We start from the raw sequence: 26,640 nt of genomic DNA, 5'->3' as shown, positions 1-26,640 counted from the left end.
CTCATCCATCAAGCCACTGTTTAGAATAGTTTGTTGAGTTTCAGGAGAAAACTTGAAGAGATCTTCGCTTACACATGTATAAAGATCAGTGAGACCAGAGAGACCGTCACGGACCATGGTCTCCGACTCTAGCGAAGACGACCCCAGAGCTCTAACCTTGGAGACCACTTCTTGAATTCTCCTAACACTCGAGTGAGACCGAACTGGTAAGTTAACACATCTCGGTTTGTATGCTCTGTGGAGTCTTGGAGATAATGAAGAACATATACACTCAAGTAATGATGATAAAAATTGAGGTTTTCGAGTTATGCTTTGTTTGGTCTTTTAGCTCTAGGGTTAATATAAACATACATAATGATAACAAATGTCAATGAGTAGGGCCTATAGCTAGCACTAGACGTGAAGACCATGTGAAGTGAGTGTGGGTGCTTCACGAAGCAGAAGCAGAAGCACAAGACTTAAGCTTGTGGGAAAGTAAAAATAAATAAACAAATAAATAAATTCATATTAAAAATTAACATAATCTAATTACAACTATGTACATTAATGTAAAAAGTTGCAAAGTCCGGACAAGTACATGTACATTAATGTAAAAAGTTGCAACTGGACAAGCATGACAATACATAACATAGGTCTGAAATTATTGTCCGGGATCCGGATCTGATCCGAGATCCACTCCAAATCCGCTCCATAAATAGGATATCTGGAGTGCCCGAATATGAATCTGGATAGTAAAATCACGGTCCGTCAAAATCGAATCCAGATTCGGATATCTTAATTTTTTAGATATGGATATCCGGATCTGTATTTTAAAAATATATTAAATTTTTAAATATCATTAATATTAATATTTGATATATTAATATTTATACATAAATTAATATTATAATATTTTATTTAAATATTATACACACATATATATAAATCAGTTTAAAAATAATAATATAACAAATAAAATCATAAAGTTAACAAAATTACTTAATAGAACTTGTGCTTGGTAAAACAATTCGTCAACAAATATTAATTTAGTGAAAATATATAATATAATTTAAAAATATTACTTCAAAATAAATAGAAAAAAAACTATACGACTTAATAATATTACGAAGGGAAGAGTTCAAGATCGGTAAAGCTTACATGGACAAATTTGAGAACTAAGCAAAATAAAAGCGAACAAATAATGAAAGCTCATCAAGAGATCTTTCCACAAATTAAAATAATTAAACTATCATGTTATTTAACAACATATAAGAATACAAAACAACAATTACATTTCACAACATGAACATCAAAATAGGTGTGACACCTACTATTGCAGTAAACACATGAAAAACATTTGTTTTTAAGCTAAAGATGTAAGTTGACGACACTCTTTTTTATCCTCGACGCACCGTCTGTAGCTCCTCCACAAACCTCTAAGTATTTCAGGAACACTTCAAGAAGCTCATCCATCAAGCCACTGTTTAGAATAGTTTGTTGAGTTTCAGGAGAAAACTTGAAGAGATCTTCGCTTACACATGTATAAAGATCAGTGAGACCAGAGAGACCGTCACGGACCATGGTCTCCGACTCTAGCGAAGACGACCCCAGAGCTCTAACCTTGGAGACCACTTCTTGAATTCTCCTAACACTCGAGTGAGACCGAACTGGTAAGTTAACACATCTCGGTTTGTATGCTCTGTGGAGTCTTGGAGATAATGAAGAACATATACACTCAAGTAATGATGATAAAAATTGAGGTTTTCGAGTTATGCTTTGTTTGGTCTTTTAGCTCTAGGGTTAATATAAACATACATAATGATAACAAATGTCAATGAGTAGGGCCTATAGCTAGCACTAGACGTGAAGACCATGTGAAGTGAGTGTGGGTGCTTCACGAAGCAGAAGCAGAAGCACAAGACTTAAGCTTGTGGGAAAGTAAAAATAAATAAACAAATAAATAAATTCATATTAAAAATTAACATAATCTAATTACAACTATGTACATTAATGTAAAAAGTTGCAAAGTCCGGACAAGTACATGTACATTAATGTAAAAAGTTGCAACTGGACAAGCATGACAATACATAACATAGGTCTGAAATTATTGTCCGGGATCCGGATCTGATCCGAGATCCACTCCAAATCCGCTCCATAAATAGGATATCTGGAGTGCCCGAATATGAATCTGGATAGTAAAATCACGGTCCGTCAAAATCGAATCCAGATTCGGATATCTTAATTTTTTAGATATGGATATCCGGATCTGTATTTTAAAAATATATTAAATTTTTAAATATCATTAATATTAATATTTGATATATTAATATTTATACATAAATTAATATTATAATATTTTATTTAAATATTATACACACATATATATATATATGTATAAATCTAAAATTAATAATTGATTTAAGTATTATTTAAAATTTTAGTAATTAAAAAAAAATATTTTTTAATTATTTTTACAGATCCGAATCGAGCAGCGGCTGCATCAAACACTCCTTAACAAAACGCAAAGAAAAAAGATGATGATTCATGAGGTGACCCTAGACGAAGACTTTCTCACTGCCCGGGAATATGGAATGCCTCCTCCTGCTTCTGGAATGGTACTATATCTTATTTTCTTTCTTGTATACGAGTAGATTAATAGTATTGACGTTGCTTAATTTTCATAGTCAAAAACATTACCAAGCTTTGTATGCTCAAGTACTTATATAAGTTCTCTTATTGTTTTTCCGTCTTTCCTAGAGGCCTGGTATTGACAGGCAGGTGATGCTGTTGACAAACTCTGCGCGTATAAGAGACGTCATTACCTTTCCTGTTCTGAAGGTTCAACAGTAATAATTGCGCCTAACGTGGTAATACATGTTGTAGCTTTAGCATTCCTTGTGTATCTTCTTTTTGGCTATTTCTCGAGCTGAGGAAGTTGGAAGAAGCTTGTGTAACATACGCAACTGGATAGTAAAAAACAAATCCAATGATCTTTTGCTTGATACGTGCTTGAGAATGAAATAGACGTACAATAATACATACGAAAATAGTTCCATCATGTTTCAGAGCTTTGGGATCAAATCCAATATCAGAACATTCAACATCCTCCTTGATTCATATGGGGAAAGAGGAAACTACAAGAAGATGAGTGCCGTGATGGAATTCATGAACATAGTCACCTACAATATGGTCATTGACGCCTTCGAGAGAGGAGACTTGAAACAAATGGATTTTGCTCTACTTTGTCATTTTATAGGATTTTGAAAGGTAGTTTTCAAAACTTATAGAATAGTATGAATCTCGGATTAGTTGATAAATGATTTATAAGCATTGTAAAATTTTATATGTTCTTATCAAACTTTTTGAACTCTTCTAATTTCTTAATATGCGACTACTACTATTACTGTACGCAAATGAAAAAATTTAAAATTGTCTATTTCATTTGAAATGCGTCCTATAACTTTACATCATCAAATAATGCTTAACGTAGGGATAAACAACCCCGTTTATTTTCTCAACCAATAAAATATTGTATCTGAGTATTTGTTTTCTTTGTCAAACAAGTAGCATTTTGTAATATGCTCATAAACACCGGACATTATTAACATTATGTGAACTATAAAATCGACACCTACCCAGAATAAGATCATCTCTATGACTTCCTTGATGCAATAACATGTCACATTTTTAAAAGGAAACTGCCTCGACACAAATAGCAACTACAAAAGTAGATTTTCAAATTAGACAACGATAGCCACAAACAAATTTTTATCGTTACATAACACGAACAGTGATTGTTGATTGTTGATCGTATATGTAGATTCGTATATATAAATTTAAGTAGATTCAAAAATATCATTTTTTTCAACATATTTTCATTTTCATATTTTAGAACATATTTTCTTTACGAAATCTACAAAATGAATTTACAAATTCATGTAATGATAAAACATACAAACCCGGCGCGTAGCGCCGGAATACCACTAGTTAATAATATTGAAATTTAACATAATTAACCATCTAACCTAAACAATTAAAAATATGACTTCTATATTATCATCAAAATCGTAAAACTACACATGATACTTATACTATGTTAGAAGATAATGCTTTTAAAAAATTGGGTTACTTATTCTACAATATTTATTATGATGGTTTTGATACTGAAACTAAAAATTTAATGATTAAATTATTAATTGATTTATGTACAATAAATTATATTTTATTAAACGGACTTAAACAAAATTAAAAATCAATTGATCGAACTAATCCACAACAAACAAAAACAATAAACTGAACCGAACACAAACCAAACCAAGTAATTTCAGATGGTTTTGATTGAAGTTTTATTAGAACCAAACCGGATCAAACTCAAACAAAACCCGAATTTAAACCAAAATGCACACTTATACCCACATCACTCGCGTACTTAGAGACACAATATTAATTCTATGTCCATACAGACAAAACGACGTGAAGAGAACATAAACTAAAGAACTAACACTAGAAGATTACTTATATCATTCACCTCCTGAATCTTTTTCTGGTCTGTGTTCTTCTACAAAGCTCGAAATCTAACTATACTTGTGTTCAGGACGATGAGTGAACTCAAAGTCTATGTGAACAAAAGCGCGTTACACCTCAACAAGTTGCTCGAGCATCTCTTGAGTCTCTCCGATGTTGTGAGCCTCTTGCAGTCTCATGTCCTCTGTCAAAACAATGTCCACCTCCACAAAGTAGTGCGACCCAAAAGTGTAGGCTCTTAATGTGTCAATATTATAGCACCAAGGAGATCAATCCACCAGTAGAATTTGACTGCCAAGACAGTTGTTGCTAAGCCGATTGAATTGGTGACAACGCAAAGAGGTGATCCTGAGCGTAGGCCCTAACGATCACGTTCTGAAAACCTCTGCAGTAAAGCATGAGTAGGAACTTCACTCTGGTGACAGAGGCCATGATCCCTATCTTTAACAAAAGAAAGAATTGGGTTATAACTTGGAGACTAGTTGCCTTCCTGACTCTAGCAAAAACTTGTAGTCCAAGAGTAGCCATCACGGAAGCAAACACAATGATTCCCTGTTGATATTGGGTTATATCTTCAGTTCCACAAGGCATGCAAAGGCAGAAACACAAGGTTTTGTGATCATCTGGTTTGGGTAAAAACTATGTATGTTCTCTTGCGCGAGACACGTAAAACTATCATTACTTGATAGACAGAAACCAAATAAAGAGCTACCGGACAGACCAACATACCACAGGTTGCATACCTCGTTTGCCAATAGGATAATGAAAAATGGTTTGGTTTTCTCATGGCATTAGCTGTGAACCAGAGATAAAACCAGACAAGAGATCCAAGAGAGAGTCCAGAGTTGATGCTTTCGACCTATACCCCCGCGGATAAACCGACCCACGGTGGTCTTCTTGGATTATCTCTAATTGATGCTTTCAACTACTTCAAAACAAACAAAACTTAGACATTCAGAATCAAAAAATGATAGTATATTGATGTGTTTTAATGATTTAAATAAAAGTTGTATATACAAAAATGATCTTTTTTGTTCACTGTGAATTGTAGCTGTGGGTAGCGCTTATAGTGGCTACTAACAGCAATGCGTGGTTTGGGACAGCTGTTTTAGTGACCAACATGAAGAACTTCCCTCTCAGTAGAGGTACTGTCGCTGGAATACTCAAAGGGTATGCTGCTATTGGTGGAGCGGTTTACACTGTGATATACAACGTTTTTCTTGATCAGTCCTCTACGAATTTGCTGCTGTTTCTTGCTCTCGGAATCCCTGTTGTCTGTTTTGCTATGATGTCCTTCATTAGACCGTGTGCGCCTGCTTCTGGAGAGGATTCGTCTGAGCATGTCCATTTCGTTTTCACTCAATCCATGGCTGTTTTAGCCGCTCTCATTGTTCTAGCCATAACTGTGGTTGGCAATGTGGTCTCGGTAAGGAGCAGCGTTATGTATGCACTGGTGGGTTTAGTGGTGGTTCTTCTTGTGTCTCCTCTTGCCATTCCTGTGAAGATGACGTTTTTTTCCGCAAGAAGAAACCAAACCCAAACCCTCTTACACCCTCCTCGTCTCTTGGGAGTTTCATTGAGATGGAGGAGGATGATGATGCGTCAGATGTGCAAACCCTTTTAGCTGAGGGAGGAGGGGCGTTTGAGAGGAAGAGACCACCGAGGAGAGGAGAAGATTTTAGACTGAGAGAAGCTTTCATCAAAGCTGACTTTTGGCTTCTGTGGCTTCTCTACTTCCTCGGTGTTGGCTCTGGAGTGACGGTTTTAAACAACTTGGCTCAGGTTGGGATTGCTGTCGGCATTGAGAACACAACAGTCCTCTTATGCCTCTTCAGTTTCTTTAACTTTATCGGCCAGCTTATCTCAGGAGCCATCTCAGAGCACTTTGTCAAGTCAAGAGCAATGCCAAGAACCGTGTGGATGACGTTAGCGCAGATTCTCATGGTGCTTGCTTTCATCCTCTACGCGCTCTCTGCATCCGCCACTCTCTATCCCGCAACCGCGCTTCTAGGCACTTGCTACGGGTTTCAGTACTCCCTCATGGTTCCGACAGCGTCTGAGCTCTTTGGACTAGAACATTTCGGCATTATCTACACTTTCATGATCCTAGGAAACCCAATTGGTGCAGTTTTCTTCTCCGGTTTGGTAGCTGGTCGTTTGTATGATGCCGAGGCTACTAGGCAGGGAAGCTCGACTTGTTATGGACCTGAGTGTTTCAGGCTGACTTTTGTGATTCTAGCTACCGTCTGTGGGGTTGCAGCGATCCTTGGGGTGATATTGACTGTTAGGAAAAGACCAGTTTATCGGGCACTGTACACTCAAGATCTTTCAGGGTACCTTAAGAGTAAAGATCACTTAGGCTTAATGTCATGGTAATGTACTTATGTGTGTAACAACAGCTTTGTTATAGGAATAAATGAGAGTAAATGAGAGTAAAATAAAAATTGTGAAAAAGAAAGATAAAAAATGTAGAGTAAAATCATATAACTTTGGTAAAACTCGAGAGTAATATTACTGGTCCATCACTTTTTATAGTCCATCAGTTTGTTACTAAATTATTGCTCTATACAAGTATTTATAAACATACAATATCCCTAATTAAACATAGAACTTAAACATAACATATTTTATAATTTATATATAACGTCCGATGGAAATTATGAACAAAAAATATAATAAATTGAGTTGTTTTTTTCTTACAATTTCATTTGCGCAGGTCTCTTATCTAGTATATTTATATTTAGTGTATGTTATTCTGTTTGTAATCAGTACCATAGAGTAATAATGAAAAGTTATATTCTATTTGACTGGTATTTTTTTAGTTCAACCTAGAGTAAATAATTTTTTTTTAACACAAGAGTAAATAATTGTTTAGAGTAAAATTTTATTCTACTAATACTTTCTAGTCACATTCTTGATCTGTAAAAGTGGTAAAAAGTAAAAGCTGTAAAGAAAGTTTTTTGACTGGAACAAAGACTTAGGCAAACAGCAAAGAATGAAGAGACAAGACTCATTACACAACATGATTACCCACACTCACCTGACCTGACACACTCAGCACTCAATCCTATTTTAAAAAAAATTAACAAAACTAATTAGCCTAACAACAGCACTAATCACACACACTCAAAGCACAAGAACAGATGCAAAACTTCTGATGGAAGAACGAACACTAAAACCTCATCTCTCACCATCAAGAAACAAAAAGAAACAGAACTTCAAGTAGGTTTGAGATTCTGAAACATGGAGTCCCACTTGATCTCTTCAAGATAAGTATCTTGGCTGTTCTCCTTATAAATCATCTCCTCCCTGAAACTGTAATCAAAAACCATGGGACTCGAGAAGCTATCGATCCTACAAGGAGTCCCGTTGGTCAACAGCAACACCTCTTGCTGCTTATGAACTCCTCCACCATTTGCGTTACTCGGCGTCACAGATCTCTTGTTCCTCTTCATAAACCCTCCTCTCCACTTACCAACCCCACTGCTTCGCTTAGGGACAAGCACGAGAGCTCGAGAAGACTCCTCTTCGCAGCGGATCCATGCGCGTACGTGGTCAGAGACACACCTGCTTGTTTTCTTGATGGCAACCACGACTCTGGAGATGGAGCGAGAGGTGAGAAGAGGTGATCTCTTGCGCTCTCGACGCGCGAGTTTGAGGATCTCGAGACGGTGCTTGGCGATGGAGACGCCAATGCTCTGGAGAAACTCGTGGTTGAAGTAGGCAATGTCTTCGTGTTCGAGCTCGTTCTTGGAGAAGGAAAGGCTGTATTCGTGGATGAGACAAGGTTCGAGATTTGTTCTCGACAGCCATGAGAACCAATCCATTTCTTGTTCGGTTGGGAGTTGTTGTGTCGTTGGGCGTGGAGGTGTAGTGTATATAAAGGAAAATGAGTGAGTGAGGGCTTCGTCGTTAAGTTAGTTGAGGCGTAAAGAAGAGGAGAGTGAATTTGATAAAAGTGGAAAATAGTAGGGTCAAAAGTGAAACTCGAGTTAAAAGAATGAATAAACTGCTGCCAGCCAAAAACAGCTTTTTAGAAAGTGAAATTAAAAAAGATGCCGAGTGGTTTTGTAGAATATCGAGAGCTTGTGGTGGTGAGAGTGTGGACAATGGAGTGTGACCATCAATCACGGTGTGGGTAAAGTAGCAAACCCAATGGGATCTTTCTTTTTATTTTGTTTTATGGGTCTCTCACTCACTGACTCTCTTGTATTCTATCCTTTGTGCTATTTACTATTGTCGTTTTTAACTTAAAACATGTATGTATGATACTTGTGTTTTGTTTGAATCTACTTTGCTTTGCTTTTATCAGAATAAAATATATATAAAAAAGAATCAAATAGAGAGACTAGAATCACTTTTTATACCAGATATGCAAAGGAAAGTGCTGCCAGAAATCTTGGAATTTATTAGGTGATTCTAATTATGTCATTTACAAGAGACTTATAAAAAATATAACCCAAACGAGGTAGCCTAGTGATAGTTAAACCATTAATCACAAAATTTTAGTGTGAAACATTTAACGTTTTTAGTAATTTATAGTCATTTTAAAAATTCAAAATATAACATATACAAAAAAATTATTTTTTTATTATATGATTAACGTAGTTGTTTAATATCTTTTAATAATATAAAATTAAACAAAAAGAGCTAAGATACAAAAGTTATTATCAAATATTTATTATTCATAATCATTAATTGTCATATATACGTTAATCATATTAGGCAATTCCGTAGCTTTTATTTAAGGAAAGTGCGAGAATATTCTTGTGTACACTATTTATCAATTTAATAGCTAGTTTAATAAAAAGTATAATATAAGTTAAGATGGACTAACCAATTTCTCTAAAAATTCTGAATTTCATTCTCACGGTGACACATGGCTACAAAACAATGTTGTAATGTTTCTCAATTAATATATAAGAGATTCTCTAGCAATTTAATTTTGGATTAACAAAATTCTCAATTGATTCTAAAACCGTCACGTAAGCACAATTAGCATTCTAATTACATGATGATTCAGCAGAATATTTTTTTAATTAGTACAAACTACATGTTACAAAATTTTAAATATTTATCTATTATTATATTGGGGATATGTAATTTATAGATATTAGCCCAATTATGTCTTCCCTTATTGGTTATCGAAAAATAATTATGGGATGTCTTTCCTTGTTGACAGTGCCGTGCGAGGGTTTCTAGAAACCCAAGGCGAGTTTTAAAACTGAGGCCCTTTAATATAACTATTAATAAGTACAAAATATAGTTTTGAAACGATATAAAAAACTGAAACAAAAGCATAAAATATAACATTATATACTATTACCAACTAGAAAAGAGAATAAAGAAATATCACTGCGTAAGAAAACAGGATGGTGACATTGAAAGTAAACGAAACAACGAACACCATAAGTAAAAAACATTTATTTTTCGTTTGTGGTTTAGTTTTGGTTTAGATTATCGATTGACTTTCCATAAGAATTTTCATCAAAACAAAAATAAAATAAAGACATAAGTAAAAAAAAAAAAGGACTCGAACATGGGACACTAAAAATCGGTTGTGTAACAACAAAACCACTAGGACACCCGCACACTTTCGTGAAATTGGAGGCCTTTAAAATCATAATATATTCTGGGGCCTAAGGCAAATGCGCTTTTAAATATATATCAGGCACGCCTTTGCTTGTTGACAACATTATGCACATACTTTATTTTACATAACCAATCTTTTAGGGTTAGAGGTGAAAGTTTACATGTTATAAATTATATTACATATACAATAGTGGATGTATATGTGACAACATGCATCGTCATTATGTTATGGGAGGAGGAACCTGGATTGCAAGAGAATAATCACATGGGCTTGACCTCTTTTCACGCGACAGATGCTCTCACCGGCCTATGCGAAAAACTGTTTCGATCATGGCTGAACTAAGAAGAATTACTTTGGGCAGTCCAAAGTTTGAAAGAAGCACACTGCACATTATGAAAGTATAAACGGCCCCTCAGATTGCAAATCTCGTATTGGATGTTGATGCCATGCAAAATTCATCTGGAGTGGCCGAAGCATCCCACATTTTTTGACAAATATCTGCATTTAATCGATTTTCTCCAATCTATGTTCATTCGAGCTTGTATCGTGCAAAACAAACTTAACTTCGAAAGGCTATTTCCAAAAGCGTGAGTAGAGATGATCGTTTTTCTCTATATCTTGGTCTAGGTTCACCAGCTTAGCTACATAATAGACTTCTTAAAGGAACGAGATGTTGATGATGTATATATATTCTGATATCAGGTTTGATGCTCTGTTGTTTTGCTCAAATGAAAAGCACTGTAGTTAGTTGAACCTCAGTCTTTGTGACATTTTGAAGCTTTAATTAACAGCAAGACCAGCAGACAAAAAATAAAATTTAACAGACCAGACCAGTGTATATACTTTCGGAAATTTTAAAATAGTATTTTACTAGGTGTTTTGCCCGCATAATCATATTACAAATATTTATTATTATATATATTATTAGTATAAAAACTATTATGGTAAATTATTGTTTATGTTTTCGAAAATTTAAATCAAAGAATCAAGTTATGAAAAACATTTACATCAATATATATATATATGTTGATTAGTATTTAATTATGCATTATTTATTTTCTAATTTTTATTTATTAAAATAGGATTTTCAGAGGGAGTGTAATGCTCGGAGGCATGGAGAACAGTCGATGGATGAAGAACTCTTTCAAAACTAGTAGATAAATTGATCCCTCTGAAGCTGCTTCTAATGCAAGTAAAACGTACAAGATACCTAGAAAAAGGGCCGAGTAAATGGTTGGCCACGAGAATATGAAGATAAGAAGCTGTTTCTTGGTTTCTTAGTTAAGTTTGTAAATACAAAAACAGTAGCATTTGATGTAACAAGTTTTTAATTGAATAAAATTTATTCAAGAAAAATGTATATGATTTTCGAATAACAGCACACTATATATAGAATTATCTTATTTGTTTTAAATAGTTATTACAAAAATTAAACTGCATTTTATTCTATTAATTTATAATTAATTATTATTTTTGAGCAACAACTATAATTAATTATCTAATGTAATAAATAATATAAAAAATTTAATTTGAAATTTGTTATTAAAAATATACATACTACCACAAATATGTCTTATAATATTCATACCAAAAAACATTAAACATGATTCTACCAGAAACATAATAATAACTTGTAAAGAAAGATTAATAATAACGTTTATACACATGTTGAAATACTAACAATAATGTTTTATATCTACACATGTTTATAACCAAATTGAGTTTATTAGTTTACATGGTAAAAAAATTAAGTTATGTTTATCTATTGGCATCGCTGTATATATAGTGATATATAAGGGATATACATTGTTAAATAGAATACGTTGTTAGTTTTATTATAAATTTTATATAATTATTTACTAAGGATAACAACGACATTAACCGCACTAACTTTTAACATGAGAGTTTCTTTGTGAAAAATCACTTCGTAAATAATAGTATAGATATTCGGTTAATTCAAGAGAGTTATACCAAAAACACTATGAACAAAACTAGAGGAGTATGTAAATTGTTTATTACATCTGCTCGATTTAAAACATACATAAGGTATTTGATTATAAAATACTAATTGGATTCATACAATGGTACCACTTCTAGATCACTGACACGATAATTTAACAGTTGTTTCAAATTTTCTCTATAATTTATGGGATGGTCCCTGAGGCATCTTGCCCATGGACAGGGAATGTAGACAAAGAGCTGGTATGCACTCACAAACATGTAGATGAAGAATTTGTGTATAAGGTTAATGACCTGGTTTACATTGACAACATTGTTGAAAAAGATCTCATCTTGCTTCTCCAGAATCAGTCTATTCTTGCGGTGATGCAATACTGCCCTGAACTAGAAGATCACCGAGAGGTAAACCTCTTGTATATTTTTTATTTGATTATGTTTTTCATTTTCAAAACAATAATTTGGTGATTGTGGTTTTCTTTTATTTGATTATGCAGAGTATATACGATTGCCTTGGACGAAGTACATCAAACAAGAAGTCAGCCAAAAAGATGCGGAGGTCTGGACTCCATGTCGTGGAAGTATTGGGTTACAATACCTATACTGCTGGAGACACAGAAGGCAAGCACTATTGGCTTGTGCAAATGGCCCGGGGAACAGAATGGGGTGTTAATGGTGTAGGCAAAGTAATGATGCAAATCAGCAGAAAGGAAGACAAGTCCCTATTCGTTAGTACCTTGTACCCGAAGGTTGGTTTGAGAGAGGCTTGATTGGTGAGGATGGATTGACACATTTAAAGATCTCAGAAGATTTCTCTTTCTTTCTTTTTTTTGTAACAAAATTTCATTGACATTAACTCTTTTGTAAGTGATAGAAGGGTGTCTAATTCAGAAGTAATCAACTATTTATTCACTAATACGAATTTGATAAAGTCAATGAGTTTAAGTGCATTTAATTGTAACCTTTGAGAAAGTAGAAAATAAATAAAAAAGCATGTACGATGTTTTAGAAAATATTTTTGTTTCAATTTGTATGATGTTTTGAAGCTTTTTACGTAAAAAAATATTAAATCAATTGATTAAAATATTAAAAGTCAATGTGTATCTTTTGTCTTATTTGTTCAGAATAGTAATGATTAACTATTTTTTATTATTTTTTGTTGTAATCAAGTATTTTTAATAAAAATATATATATTTTTTAAATTTGTGTGTTTATACTAAAATATCAAAAAAAAAAGAGGGAGTAATAATCATGGAGTTCATAAAACACCAGCAGCAGCCACCAGTGTAGAGATGACTCCGGGTTGCATATAGGGCGCCTACATAGCCTGAAACCATGAAGAAGACAATAAATTCATGTTTGGTAAAAAAGGCTAGACATAGTCTTTTTATACTAGGAAAAGATCAATGGTTGCAACAAAACAAGAAGTGAGTTTGGATTACCTTGGGTGGTTTAGGCCTGTAGAAGACAACTTGAGTTGTTTTGATGGAATGATATTGGATCATTGCCTGGTACAGCTGCAGCTGATTATCTTCACGGCCTTCGAATGTGATGTAAAATTTCCGCCCGGCTTGAAAGTGACAAACGGCCTTATGAGCCTCCACAAACTCAACCTTCTTCCCTACAAGGACAGAGACAAAAGTTAGGTTCTGTTTTTTATTCTGTTATAAACGGACAAGGCATTAATTAAGTAACAATTTCTTAAATAAAATTTGTTAAACTCATCGACAGCCATGTTGCAGAACATGTTGATGAGGTAACCATCTTTTTATATATAAGCTTCGGAGCTAAACCAAAGTCTCCCTTTTTTTCCTTTTTTCTTTATTTTACTTTGCCGACCTTTATCCAATATGTTTTTCTTTTCTTTTAATCGTAGCCCTTGGATTGTAATGAGTTCAGATCAAATTCTCCAATATCCTTTTATTACTAAAACTAGGTTGTTATTACTAATAAGTTTTTGTCAAATGATATTGTTTTTGCCAGTCTTTAAAATTTAAGAAGTTTATGTTCCTAATTTTATTTTTGATATAAAGCTAATTGTAAAACTTCTCCTAGTTATGATTTTCTTAAGTAGTGGTTTCTTTAGTGGGACATTGTGTTTTGTAAAAATAAATTTATTGTTTTATATAGTTTTGGATAAAATTAAATACTAATGAAATTTTTTTGCTTATTTGTTTTAGCTGAAATCCACTTAGCACTGATGTGGGTTGATGTCATATTAATTGTTGATGTCTTTTCTTTTACTAGCAGTAGGGAATGCAAGTATGTCTTCAAGGCAGGCACGAGAAGCTGAAGATTGGCTTCCTCGAGCATCAAAGGTTCTCGACCATGTCTTTTGATAGAAGCAGCACAGTTTCTTTTGGGGGTGGATCAGAAATAGACCGCATGAGTTTTGAGTTTTGTTTTAAAGGTTCTCGACCATTGTGATGTTTCTAAGAAAATGTGTATTTTCCTTTAGTTTTCACTTATCAAACGGTCTCATATTCATGTTTTCATCCGTCTTTGACCGTGTTTACTAACAAAAACAGTTCTGAAAGATAAAATAAACTTCATTAAAAAAAGAGATAGAATAAGCAAAATATATCGGAAAATTGTAAATAATCTTGTATATTCGGGTTAATTCGAGAGAGCTAATCCAAAAAACACTACGAACGAAACTAGAGTATGAAAATTGTTGATTACATTTGTACGATTTAAAACATTTATAAGGTATGTCATTCTAAAATATTAATTAGATTCACACAATGGTACCACCTTTAGTTCACTGACACAATTATTTAACAGTTGTTTCATATTAACACTATAATATTAAGGACTGTTTCTCATGTGTGTTGTCAAAGTCAAAGGGGCTTTGCGATTTTGTAGATCATTGGCTAATAAGTCCCCGGCCGTTTATATAACGGCGAATTTATTATATAGCTTTATTTTGGATCTGAAATCTCTCTTTAGTGGGAAATGTTGTCACTGAAATAATTTATACTAGTAAGAAGTGTTGCATTATTGTTTAATTAATTTATTGATTCCTTTAGATTTTGGGAACAGAGACGCACACAGCCTCGTTACTCTCGTCAAAAGCCCTTTCTCTGGTTTTTAGTACTAGTTTTTACATTTGATAATTGTTATGACGCTCAACGTCTTGTTTACTACGATTATTTTTTTTAATCATTTTTTAGCATCACAGAATTCAAATTTCCAGACTTCCAGTCCTACCTGATCACGCGTAACGTTCATTTGTTTGTCTTGGACAAATTAAACTTCCATTTGTCGCGTTCAAAATTAACCATGAGATTTTGAAAACCATAAACAATTTTAACAAAATTTTAATGATTTTTAATTAAAAACATATATTTATATTTATTAACTTGAACCTAAAACTAATATTTTATTTCACTTTACCATGACCGACTCTGACTCTAGTCTCTAGTTAAGCTTTTTTAAAAAGTGAATATGTATCTTTCTATCACATTGAATAATAATATTCTTTAATATAAATATGCACTTTCAAAAACTTTTAAAAACTTGCGAGAAATATTTAAAATTTATCATGTAACATTATATACATCTGACTTTTTTTGTTGAAAAAGGGCATATATAAGTAACAAAATGAGAAAATACATTGAAATTTTGCTAACAAAAAGGTGATGCCCAATCGATAAGATATATAGACAAATAAACCATGGGTTGTGGAAATGAAGACTTGAAGAGTATGGAAAATAGCAAAGCAATTAAACTTTTCATATGAATGTGAACGTGTAAGAGAAGGGGACACATACATAAGTGGAAAGTGACCAATCTCCCACCCCCGACACCTCATCTTTGATCTATTTGTTGTTATTATATATTCAATTAATCAGTATTAATACCTTTTGAACAAAATAAAACTTTCTTTACGGTATTATTAACATAACAATGCTTTTGACAGTATCTGTGGATAATTTAATTAGCTACAAAACAGTGTAGTTGCCGAGCAAAGGAAATCATAAAAAAAAAAAAACTATTTGTCAGATGCAAACCAAAATTTAAAGCTGAATTCGGTAAGTATATGGAGAAACGTATTCGCGTGGGTAGGACGCGTTTGACATCGTGAATGGGTTGTAACAAAATGAGAACAATAATTAGTAAAAAATAAATATTGTGAAGTTAGGGGCGAGCTTCATCAAAACGTCACTTCTCTCTTGAGAGTGAGATTTATGGACGGACACGCCCTGCAGGACCCGCTTGCATTGCTTTTGGCCGGAGCCTTTTTCATAGTATTATATACTAGTGTTATTGTAGTAGTTTATGTTAAAGCAAAGATGCAACCACCATCCTTCATATCTCCCTATTTTATTAATATCCTTTACTATTCATCCTTTTCTTCTAATTTAAATTTGTTTATGCTAGGTTTTGCAATGTACTGTATTATTAGCATTTGTATCATTTCTTCCTTTTTGTCGGCTTTTTTTCCTTTTTTTTGAAAAAAAAAATTGGATCATTTCTCGATTTGTGCTTTGTTAATTATGCTTTCAAATATATTTTCTTGCTTTCTATATGGCTGAATAATATGAAAGATTTACAATGATAATTTTAAAGTGATTTGAATATTTGTTTAAGTAGATTTGTAAAAATAAGAAATGAGTATTGACGAATAAATGGAGTATATTTTCCCCTGCTATCTGACAATTTGATTTTCTGTTAACTATAGATATGGTATGTGTATTTATGATGCTTCGCTTTCTTCAAGTAAATTAATCTGATCTGAACTGAAATGTACTGCTTATTGTATTTACCACGCTCTCGTGATCCGTGAATTGTTTAGTCGTAGAAGTAGGCAAATACAACTCTGGTAAAAGAACTATAAATAAATATACCCGTAATACAATATACACAGACTCAATTGAACTGCTGTAAAACGGAAAAGAATACATACCACAACGATAGCAAATTATCATATTTACGTCACAATAGTAACATCATGTACATCGATTTCTAATGAGTAAACATGTAATTTTATCCCGAGTAGTTACAAAATGGATACGTCACGGATCCTGATCAAAAGTAACTTTTTCATATATAAAATCTTTCTATCAAATATTTTGACTCAATTAGAGTTTTGGTTTGGTAAGCAACGTAAATTCGAACGTATCCCACTATATTTTAACGAGTGGGCAACGAGCATAGAGGGTTTGCCCGTAAACTATCCATCCGCTTTAGAATTAGTCTAGCCATTTTATAATTTGAAATATCCTCAGATTAATAAAAAAAATTTGACTCTCATTAATTTGTTTTCATAATAAAGTGATAGAATTATTGATGGATATTTGTTTATACAGTGTTTATTTTTACATTTTTTCACATGAATATTAATTTAAGTATATATTTTAAAAAACCAAATTGATTTACATCAATCAAAATATTTTTTTTCTTCAAATAATAAATATAGTGGATAGTTCAAAATTATTATCAGATTTGAGCCCGATTTCTGCATAAAATTGTTTTAAACATAACTGTTTTTAAATAAAATACAACTGACAATATTATTTAAAAAATACAATTACTTAATTTTTCAATATATTATTCCTAATAAAAATAATACTTTAAAATATTTTAACAAAAAAGGATTGTCAGTCACACGAATCACAGACGTCCACATTACTACATATAAAAGTAATGTATTGGAAATTATATGATATTTTAAACTAAAAACTATATAATTTATATAATATTTCTGAACTACTATGTATTACGTTGCTAACACTATATATATATATATATTAAAAAATGTATGGTTTTTACTCCAAAAACCTGAAATTCATCTTGAAGCATCCTCACCTACGATCCATATATAGTCTCGTTTGTGAAATTCTTTAAGGGTAACTAAGAGATTAGTTTCTTATTTGCTTGCGTTCATGTTGAATTTTTAAAATATCTAAAAGTGCTAAGAATATTATTTTAATGCTTTAGAAAAAGACAATTCTCTCAAAATAGACATTTTTAAGTTTTTGTCAAAAAAAGATTTCAAAAAACAAATGACCAAAATAGACTTTTTTATTTTGAAAATTTTAATATTTTTTTTAGTTTTTAAATTTTGAAATCATACCCCTAAAATCTCACATCTTAACTCTAAATCCTAAACCTTAAATTATAAATTCTAAACCCAAAAATACACTATTTAATAAAATATTTTGGTCATTTTGATCTTTAAAAGCTATATTTGTGACAAAATAGACATTTTTAAGTTTTTGTCAAAAAAAGATTTCAAAAAATAAATGATCAAAATAGACTTTTTTATTTTGAAAATTTTAATATTTTTTTTAGTTTTTAAAATTTGAAATCATACCCCTAAAATCTCACCTCTTAACTCTAAATCCTAAACCTTAAATTATAAATTCTAAACCCAAAAATACATTATTTAATAAAATATTTTGGTCATTTTGATCTTTAAAAGCTATATTTGTGACAAAAAGTATTTTAAGGCTATCCCAAATAATTTCTCTTTAGGAGAATGACTTTTTATCGAGTTTAGTAATATAATTAAAAATTCTGGATTCGTCACTACATGTATACGTTTGAATATTAACAATTATTTAGGCTTCTCTCTCAGCTCTGTTCCCTCTCTAAAAACTTTACACAGAGGAGAGAGAAAGCTTGGTTTCTTTGGTCTGTCGGAGCTTTTCCGATCTAGTTTCCCGGTCATCGGGCTTTGCTTCTGGGAAGAAGAAGCTTCTCTAGTTCTTCTTCGCCGGCTTTGTGATGGTTGGAGTTTGATGTTGTGATGTGAAGTTCTTGGGGTATGGGTTTGATTTCGATTTCGGGGCCTCTGGACGGTGTGATTTTACCACCGAATCTTCTGAACCTTCAATAGAGTTGTTGGAGGTGATTTTCGGTGGTTGTGGTTGAGGAATCGGTGGATTCCGGTGGCGAGTACTCTGTTTGGTCTGGTGGTGACCTTTAGGTCGGAGAATATGTCGGAGGATGGTGTTACTGGTGTGATGCCTTTGTGGTTTGGTGATTTCCGGTGCACCGTCGATTTGCTTTCCGGCGTAGAATCTCGAGATGGCTGAAGCGGTGGAGGTGAAACGACGCGTGGGTCACGGCGTTGTGATCGGGTGACACGTGGGCGTCCTTACGCTCTTGCGGGACGCGTGGCGTTTGGTGAAGCGGTTTGCTTTAGATGCGATCGGTGGATCGGTCGGTTTAATGGGTTGGGCTCATGATCCATTTCGTTTTTTGTCCCTTTGTATTGGGCTTTTTGACTAATGTATGTGGACTTTTCCTTTTGGGTTTAGTCTTTTAATAAAAATAATAGATGGAAAAAAAAAAACGTTTGAATATTATATGTAGTTATACTTTACGTGTGGTGATGGTGAGGCGACAGTGTTTGTGTTTGGACGGGATAGATGTCAAATACTCAAACGTGCGACTCTAGATACACCAGTCACATACATGAATGCCACTACACCAGTCACATTAACTGCCCATCCTGCATCGAAATCTTGTCCCTAATTTTAAACTCTCTTAAGTACATTCAGTTTTTTTTTCTTCTAAAAAAATAAAAAGCTGAGATTAATCTTTATGTTTTACATTTTTATTAATTTCTAAGGTCCCTCTTGTACTTCCTCTGCCATTTTGTAAAGTTGAAAACCGTGGTGGTCCACCTCATTTCCATCTACCGGCTCCTAAAAGCAAAATTTTAATTAAATAATATATTATAAAGTAGTATAAAGTTTGTATTTATATACGGTGTGGTCAAGAGGTAAAGCGTTAAAATTTGTGTAATTCTTTCTCGAACAATAATAGTCAACAAAAATTTCTCGAACAATAATAGTCAATGCAAGTAATTTGTCTTTGTATACAAAAATAAGAACTACAGTCCATATCTTCTAGTTGGGTTTATGGAAATGTACACAACCAATCATACACTAAGTTTACCCGTATTGAAAACGTTAAAAAGAATACTTTGATAGAAAAAATCATAATAACGTTCATATTTATCAAACATGTTGCTCGACAAAAAAAATGATCAGCAACACTAAATTATTTAAAGAACAAAAAATCAGTCTCGTGTTTATATGAATCTCACTGAATTATTAAACTATCGTGGGTAAATCGCCATAAACTGAGATGTATATCATTTTTAGGAAGTTAAAAAAGCGTATATCATTTTTAGGTTTTTTTTATATTCGTATTATAGCATCTTCTTTGCGAGTTGAACATTTCTCCATCACGTGATGTTCGATGTAGTACCGCATCTCAAGAGCAATTTGGTTCAATGTCATATCCGTAAATATCAGTCAAACTCGAGGGTTAGCAAGTCAAAGACATAAAGCTTTGTCGTGCCACGAGGGATCTGAGACAAGCCTGACACATTGAATAAAACTCTAGCCGTTAGATCGCGGTCCTCCGCGCTTTCGTACGAGATCGACGTAAGTGTAAAACCATCGTGATGTAGAGGATCACCCCTCTTTAAAGGTACAGCTGGCAACTAATATTCCGAGCTGATAGCGTCGAGAAATGTAGCCGGTTAACTCCTAGGGATAAGCTGTTCTACTTATCACTCCTGCTTATCGCAGTTAGCTTTTCTTCGAGTGATAGCTTGGATTACTTATTAGCATCCAATTATCTGTCACCTTCTCTTATTAAAATCTCCACTTCTGCAAGTTTTAATGTCCGTATATAAATATTGAAGAGAGAGAAAATCCCATCTCTAGATAGATAGAAAAAGAAGCTTTGTTCGGTGAGAGAAAAAAAAAAAAGAGTCCAAAAAAACCAATCCATCATCTGTTTCGTCTGTGGAGAGAGAGAAACGTTGGTCTTCTTCTTCTTCATCAACATCGATCTCTTTCTACTTTTATGGTAAGTAAGCTTCACGCTTCTACCTTTGCCTCTGTTAATGGAATCTAGCTGTTTTGATTTTCAGAATAATTTTTTTTTATTAAATCCTTTTGCCATAGCTTTTCTGGGTTTTGGCTTTTCTTTTTTTCTCTCTTTCCTTTTTGATAATTATTTTGCTTTTTTTCATGCAGTAAAAAAATTCTCTTTTTAAGCTATTGAAGACCTGATTTTTCGTTATGTATGGATAATTTTTCAGATATAGGTTCGATTTCTAGTTAAAAGTATTGATTTTTTAAATAAAAATAATCTCGAAAACCCAGGTTATAGCTCATTTCCGCCGTTTATGTTTATAGTCAACATTATAAAATTTGCAGATCTGGTGATAGTCTAGGCGGTTCTTGTACATCTGAGTTGAAAAAGTCCGAGAGAAACATGTCTTCTCTTAGTAGAGAGCTCGTGTTCCTGATCTTACAGTTTCTAGATGAGGAGAAGTTTAAAGAGACTGTTCACAAGTAAGTACTTGTTTGTCTCCGTAGATTTCATCACACGCGCCCACTTCGATCTATTAATGCTTTTTTCTTTTCTTTTTTTTTGTAATTTTTGTTGTTGTTGTTGTTGTCATCATGTTAAGGCTTGAACAAGAATCTGGATTTTTCTTCAACATGAAGTATTTTGAGGATGAGGTGCATAATGGGAACTGGGATGAGGTTGAGAAGTATCTCTCTGGTTTCACAAAAGTTGATGATAATAGATACTCTATGAAGATATTCTTCGAGATTAGAAAGCAGAAGTATCTCGAGGCTTTGGATAAGTAAGTAGCGATGGATGGAGCTTTGTTATAACAAAAGATGAAAGGTTTTGATTTGTGATTTTTTTTGTTTTTGTGGTTCCTAGGCATGATCGTCCCAAGGCGGTGGAAATATTAGTGAAGGATTTGAAAGTGTTTTCAACTTTTAACGAGGAGCTTTTCAAAGAAATAACTCAGCTCTTGACGTTAGAGAACTTCAGGTAATTAAAGTGATATTTGATTAATACAGTCCAAAGGTAGTGAGATAGTGCAAAAGACAGAGGATTAAAGTGTTTTGATAAACTTTTTTTAGGGAGAATGAACAGTTATCCAAGTATGGAGACACAAAGTCCGCAAGATCAATCATGTTGGTGGAACTCAAGAAGTTGATTGAGGCTAATCCCTTGTTCCGTGATAAGTTGCAGTTTCCTACTCTTAGAAACTCAAGGCTCAGGACTCTGATCAACCAGAGGTTAGCTTCTGCTTTGTCTTATTCACTTCTTAGTTATTGGCATTTAACTCATTCCTCCTAACTTGCAGCTTGAATTGGCAACATCAGCTTTGTAAAAACCCAAGGCCAAATCCGGATATAAAGACACTTTTTGTGGATCATTCGTGTGGCCCTCCAAATGGTGCACGAGCTCCATCTCCTGTGAACAATCCATTGCTTGGAGGGATACCAAAAGCTGGAGGGTTTCCTCCTTTAGGTGCACATGGGGTAAAAATTACTCTCTATCTTTTTTCTTTTTGAAGTTTTACATGAGTCCAAGTGTTTGAATCTCTCTCTATGTCTCCAGCCATTTCAACCAACGGCCTCACCCGTTCCAACTCCTCTTGCTGGTTGGATGTCTAGTCCATCTTCTGTCCCACATCCAGCTGTCTCTGCTGGTCCCATTGCTCTTGGTGGTCCATCTATCTCAGGTACTATGTGTTTCTTTCATTTAAACTATCTGTGTGTGATCTATGCAACGTGCTTACATTGTAGCTCCTTTCTTTTTTTGGTACAGCGGCATTGAAGCATCCGAGAACTCCTCCAACTGCTTTAGACTACCCATCAGCAGACTCTGAGCACGTCTCAAAAAGAACAAGGCCTATGGGAATCTCTGACGAGGTGAGTCTAGGTGTGAACATGTTGCCAATGTCTTTTCCAGGGCAGGCTCATGGTCACAGTCCGGCTTTCAAAGCACCTGATGACTTGCCCAAGACAGTTGCACGAACTTTGACTCAGGGCTCATCTCCCATGAGCATGGACTTCCACCCAATTAAACAGACACTGCTTCTAGGTTCTGTTTCTTGCTCTATCCATGTACTAATAATCATAATCAGACATGTTCTAAATTCGATTACATCCTTGTACCAGTTGGTACAAATGTAGGAGATATAGGACTGTGGGAAGTTGGTTCTCGAGAAAGATTAGTGCAGAAGACCTTCAAAGTCTGGGATATAAGCAAATGTTCAATGCCCTTACAGGCTGCTCTGGTGAAAGAGCCTGTCGTATCTGTCAACCGTGTGATATGGAGTCCTGACGGTTCCTTGTTCGGTAAAGAAATTCACCTTTTAAACTCATATGTGCGCAAGAATGCAACTATATAACTCTGAGATACGTTCTCTAATGCAGGAGTTGCTTACTCGAGACATATTGTACAACTATACTCTTATCATGGAGGTGAAGACATGAGGCAACACCTTGAGGTCTCATAACATTTACAAGCCTCTCTTTTTATGACATTCTTTCTGTGGAGATTTGTCTTGTAATATTGTGATTGTTTTCAGATTGATGCTCATGTTGGTGGTGTGAATGATATTTCCTTCTCAACTCCAAACAAGCAACTGTGTGTGATAACTTGTGGTGATGACAAAACCATCAAGGTCTGGGACGCGGCAACTGGTGTCAAAAGACATACTTTTGAAGGCCATGAAGCTCCTGTTTACTCCATCTGTCCTCACTACAAAGAAAACATTCAGGTAACCTTAGCTATCTATCCATTGATCTCCTTCATCCCCTTACATATTTTCTGATGTTTTTTTTGTTTTCTTTCCTGTCTTCAAGTTCATATTCTCGACAGCTCTAGATGGGAAAATCAAGGCATGGTTGTATGATAACATGGGTTCTAGAGTTGACTATGACGCACCTGGTCGCTGGTGTACTACAATGGCCTATAGTGCAGATGGAACTAGGCTGTTCTCTTGTGGGACGAGTAAAGATGGAGAGTCTTACATAGTTGAGTGGAATGAGAGTGAAGGAGCTGTTAAAAGAACTTACCAAGGCTTCCACAAGCGTTCCCTCGGCGTTGTGCAGTTTGATACAACTAAAAACCGTTACCTAGCTGCGGGCGATGACTTCTCCATCAAGTTCTGGGATATGGACAATGTGCAGCTTTTGACTGCCATTGATGGCGATGGAGGTCTTCAGGCAAGCCCGCGTATCCGGTTTAACAAGGAAGGCTCTCTCTTGGCCGTGTCTGGAAACGAGAATGTGATCAAGGTTATGGCGAACTCAGATGGTCTAAGACTGTTGCACACTTTTGAGAATGTTTCATCTGAATCCTCCAAGGTAACTTAAACTCTTAGCTAACCTTTATATCACTTATTATGCGCTATTGAAAGTTTCTTCAACATTTCAATTTCTACATTTGAAGCCTGCAATAAGTAGCCTTGCAGCAGCAGCAGCAGCCGCAGCTGCTGCTACGAGTGCTGGACTCACAGATCGACCAGCCAATGTAGTTTCCATCCAAGGAATGGTAATAAATACTATAAACTCTAAGATAGTAGTTTTGTGTTTTCAATGTAACTTTATTAGCTTCTTATTTATTTTGCTAATATTAGTTACTACATATAATAATTTTTGTTTTATAAATTATGTATTATAGTAAGGTTATTTTTCGTATTGTAACTTTATTTTTCTTTGTTCTTTCACTCATTTATATATTACCTTACCCATCACTCATCATCACTTTGCACTTTGTAGAATGGAGATTCGAGGAACATGGTGGATGTGAAACCAGTGATCACAGAAGAACCAAATGATAAGTCTAAGATATGGAAGCTTACTGAAGTCAGCGAGCCTTCTCAGTGCAGGTCACTGAGACTCCCTGAGAATCTGAGAGTCGCTAAGGTACATAAATATATACATTTTCTGATCATGTATATATACAGGTTCTGATGATAAATGTTAACCTTTTGCAGATATCAAGATTGATTTTCACTAATTCAGGAAACGCTATACTGGCCTTGGCATCAAACGCTATTCATCTTCTATGGAAATGGCAGAGGAATGACCGCAACGCAACCGGAAAGGTGCAAAACTGAGTCCTTCACTTGCTTGGTCAAAATAATGATATAACTTAATGTCTCTACATCTCTCGGTTTCTTGTAGGCGACAGCTTCTTTACCGCCACAGCAATGGCAACCAGCAAGTGGGATCCTCATGACTAACGACGCTGCTGAAAACAATCCTGAAGAAGCTGTACCTTGTTTTGCTTTATCCAAGAATGATTCATATGTGATGTCAGCCTCCGGAGGAAAGATCTCCTTGTTTAACATGATGACCTTTAAGGTAATGGTGACACACATATGGTTAAGGTTTGATGTTTTGATACATGCATTTTTGACTGAATGTTCTTGGTTTATAATTTGCAGACGATGGCTACTTTCATGCCACCACCACCTGCTGCAACTTTTCTTGCTTTCCACCCTCAAGACAACAACATCATTGCTATTGGAATGGATGATAGTACTATTCAGATTTATAACGTCCGTGTTGATGAGGTAATGAATGGAGGGAGAGCCCTTGATAACAGTTTTAATAAGAAGAAGCAGTGTTTTGTTTTGTTTGTTGGTATGATGGTCAATATGTTACCTTGATTGCTTGTGCAGGTGAAGAGTAAGCTTAAAGGTCATTCAAAGAGAATAACTGGTCTTGCCTTCTCCAATGTGTTAAATGTGCTGGTTTCTTCTGGAGCAGATGCTCAGGTTCTCACCTTAAAACCATCCTATTTTTGTCGACAACCAATGAAATTAAGATTAAACGTTTTGTTTAAACGATCTTTTTGTTGTTGTTGTTGCAGCTTTGTGTATGGAACACAGATGGATGGGAGAAGCAAAGAAGCAAGGTTCTGCCACTTCCACAGGGAAGACCAAACACTGCACCTTCAGATACGCGTGTTCAGTTCCACCAAGATCAAGCTCACTTCCTCGTCGTGCACGAGACACAGCTTGCTATTTACGAAACAACCAAGCTCGAATGCATGAAACAGGTACACTTTAGTTACAGTTCCCCCTCTTTCTTTCTCTCAAAGATATTCACTGTATTGCATATGATTAACGACTGTATTGACTTGTTTCAGTGGCCAGTGAGAGAATCATCAGCTCCGATCACTCATGCCACGTTCTCATGTGATAGCCAACTGGTCTATGCGAGTTTTATGGATGCAACGATCTGTGTGTTTAGCTCTGCAAATCTAAGGTTGCGTTGCCGAGTCAACCCTTCTGCTTATCTACCAGCTAGTCTCAGGTAAAACAACAGAGTGAATTTTCTTTCAAAAAGGATCTTGCAAGAGAATAGAGCAATCTTGATAAAGCTTTTGCTTGTTCATGTGTGCAGCAACTCGAACGTACATCCACTGGTGATTGCGGCACATCCGCAAGAACCAAACATGTTTGCCGTTGGACTCTCAGACGGAGGAGTTCATATATTCGAACCTGTTGAGTCTGAAGGTAAATGGGGAGTGGCTCCACCTGCCGAGAACGGGTCAGCAAGCGGCGCAGCGGCTGCACCATCTGTTGGAGCCTCTGCCTCTGATCAGCCACAGAGATGATCTGATCCAGAGTCACCTACCTCCCAGACTCTTTCCTTTCTAAAAGTCTTTCTTTATTTGTTTTTGGTAGAAAGACTTGTGACCCAAGGATTCTGACATGTTTTAGATGTAACATATTGTTTCACAGTAATTCAGTAGCGAAGTTGTTTCTCTCCTTTCCTTATCTGAGC

The 26,640-nt window shown here is 34.7% G+C and overlaps 2 protein-coding genes, 1 long non-coding RNA gene and 2 pseudogenes across 4 annotated transcripts; 2 read left to right on the top strand and 3 right to left on the bottom strand.

Annotated features, from left to right (window-relative positions):
- Window positions 1–4,250: 4,250 nt before the first annotated feature.
- On the bottom strand, window positions 4,251–5,656 carry LOC125610221 (annotated as a pseudogene).
- On the top strand, window positions 5,471–7,251 carry LOC106349832 (annotated as a pseudogene).
- Window positions 7,252–7,448: 197 nt separating this feature from the next.
- Window positions 7,449–8,533, bottom strand: BNAA06G10390D. The gene has a single exon (XM_013791129.3). The coding sequence runs from the start codon at window positions 8,328–8,330 to the stop codon at window positions 7,722–7,724; it is 609 nt and encodes a 202-aa protein (XP_013646583.1). The 5' UTR covers window positions 8,331–8,533; the 3' UTR covers window positions 7,449–7,721.
- A 4,678-nt stretch (window positions 8,534–13,211) lies between these two features.
- Window positions 13,212–15,906, bottom strand: LOC125610220. The gene is made up of 2 exons (XR_007340243.1): window positions 13,495–15,906; window positions 13,212–13,379 (listed from the first exon to the last, which is right to left on the bottom strand). It is a non-coding gene; the product is annotated as an uncharacterized LOC125610220 (long non-coding RNA).
- A 4,746-nt stretch (window positions 15,907–20,652) lies between these two features.
- Window positions 20,653–26,629, top strand: LOC106349833 (protein TOPLESS). 2 transcript variants are annotated; one of them, XM_048782350.1, is made up of 21 exons: window positions 20,653–20,887; window positions 21,241–21,378; window positions 21,498–21,677; window positions 21,761–21,874; window positions 21,967–22,125; window positions 22,194–22,371; window positions 22,451–22,574; window positions 22,661–22,936; window positions 23,014–23,193; window positions 23,272–23,345; window positions 23,427–23,618; window positions 23,704–24,207; window positions 24,293–24,394; window positions 24,622–24,768; window positions 24,840–24,950; window positions 25,030–25,209; window positions 25,293–25,421; window positions 25,530–25,625; window positions 25,721–25,909; window positions 26,000–26,166; window positions 26,257–26,629. In XM_048782350.1, the coding sequence occupies exons 2-21, from the start codon at window positions 21,299–21,301 to the stop codon at window positions 26,468–26,470; spliced, it is 3,396 nt and encodes a 1,131-aa protein (XP_048638307.1). In that variant the 5' UTR covers window positions 20,653–20,887; window positions 21,241–21,298; the 3' UTR covers window positions 26,471–26,629. The 2 variants fall into 2 exon arrangements, with proteins under 2 accessions (XP_048638307.1, XP_048638308.1); XM_048782351.1 differs by lacking the exon at window positions 20,653–20,887 and adding an exon at window positions 21,001–21,128.
- The last annotated feature ends 11 nt before the right edge of the window (window positions 26,630–26,640 follow it).

Source organism: Brassica napus, chromosome A6 (assembly GCF_020379485.1).
Source record: "Brassica napus cultivar Da-Ae chromosome A6, Da-Ae, whole genome shotgun sequence".
Lineage (NCBI taxonomy): Eukaryota > Viridiplantae > Streptophyta > Magnoliopsida > Brassicales > Brassicaceae > Brassica > Brassica napus.
This window is presented reverse-complemented; position numbering and strand designations above follow the sequence as displayed.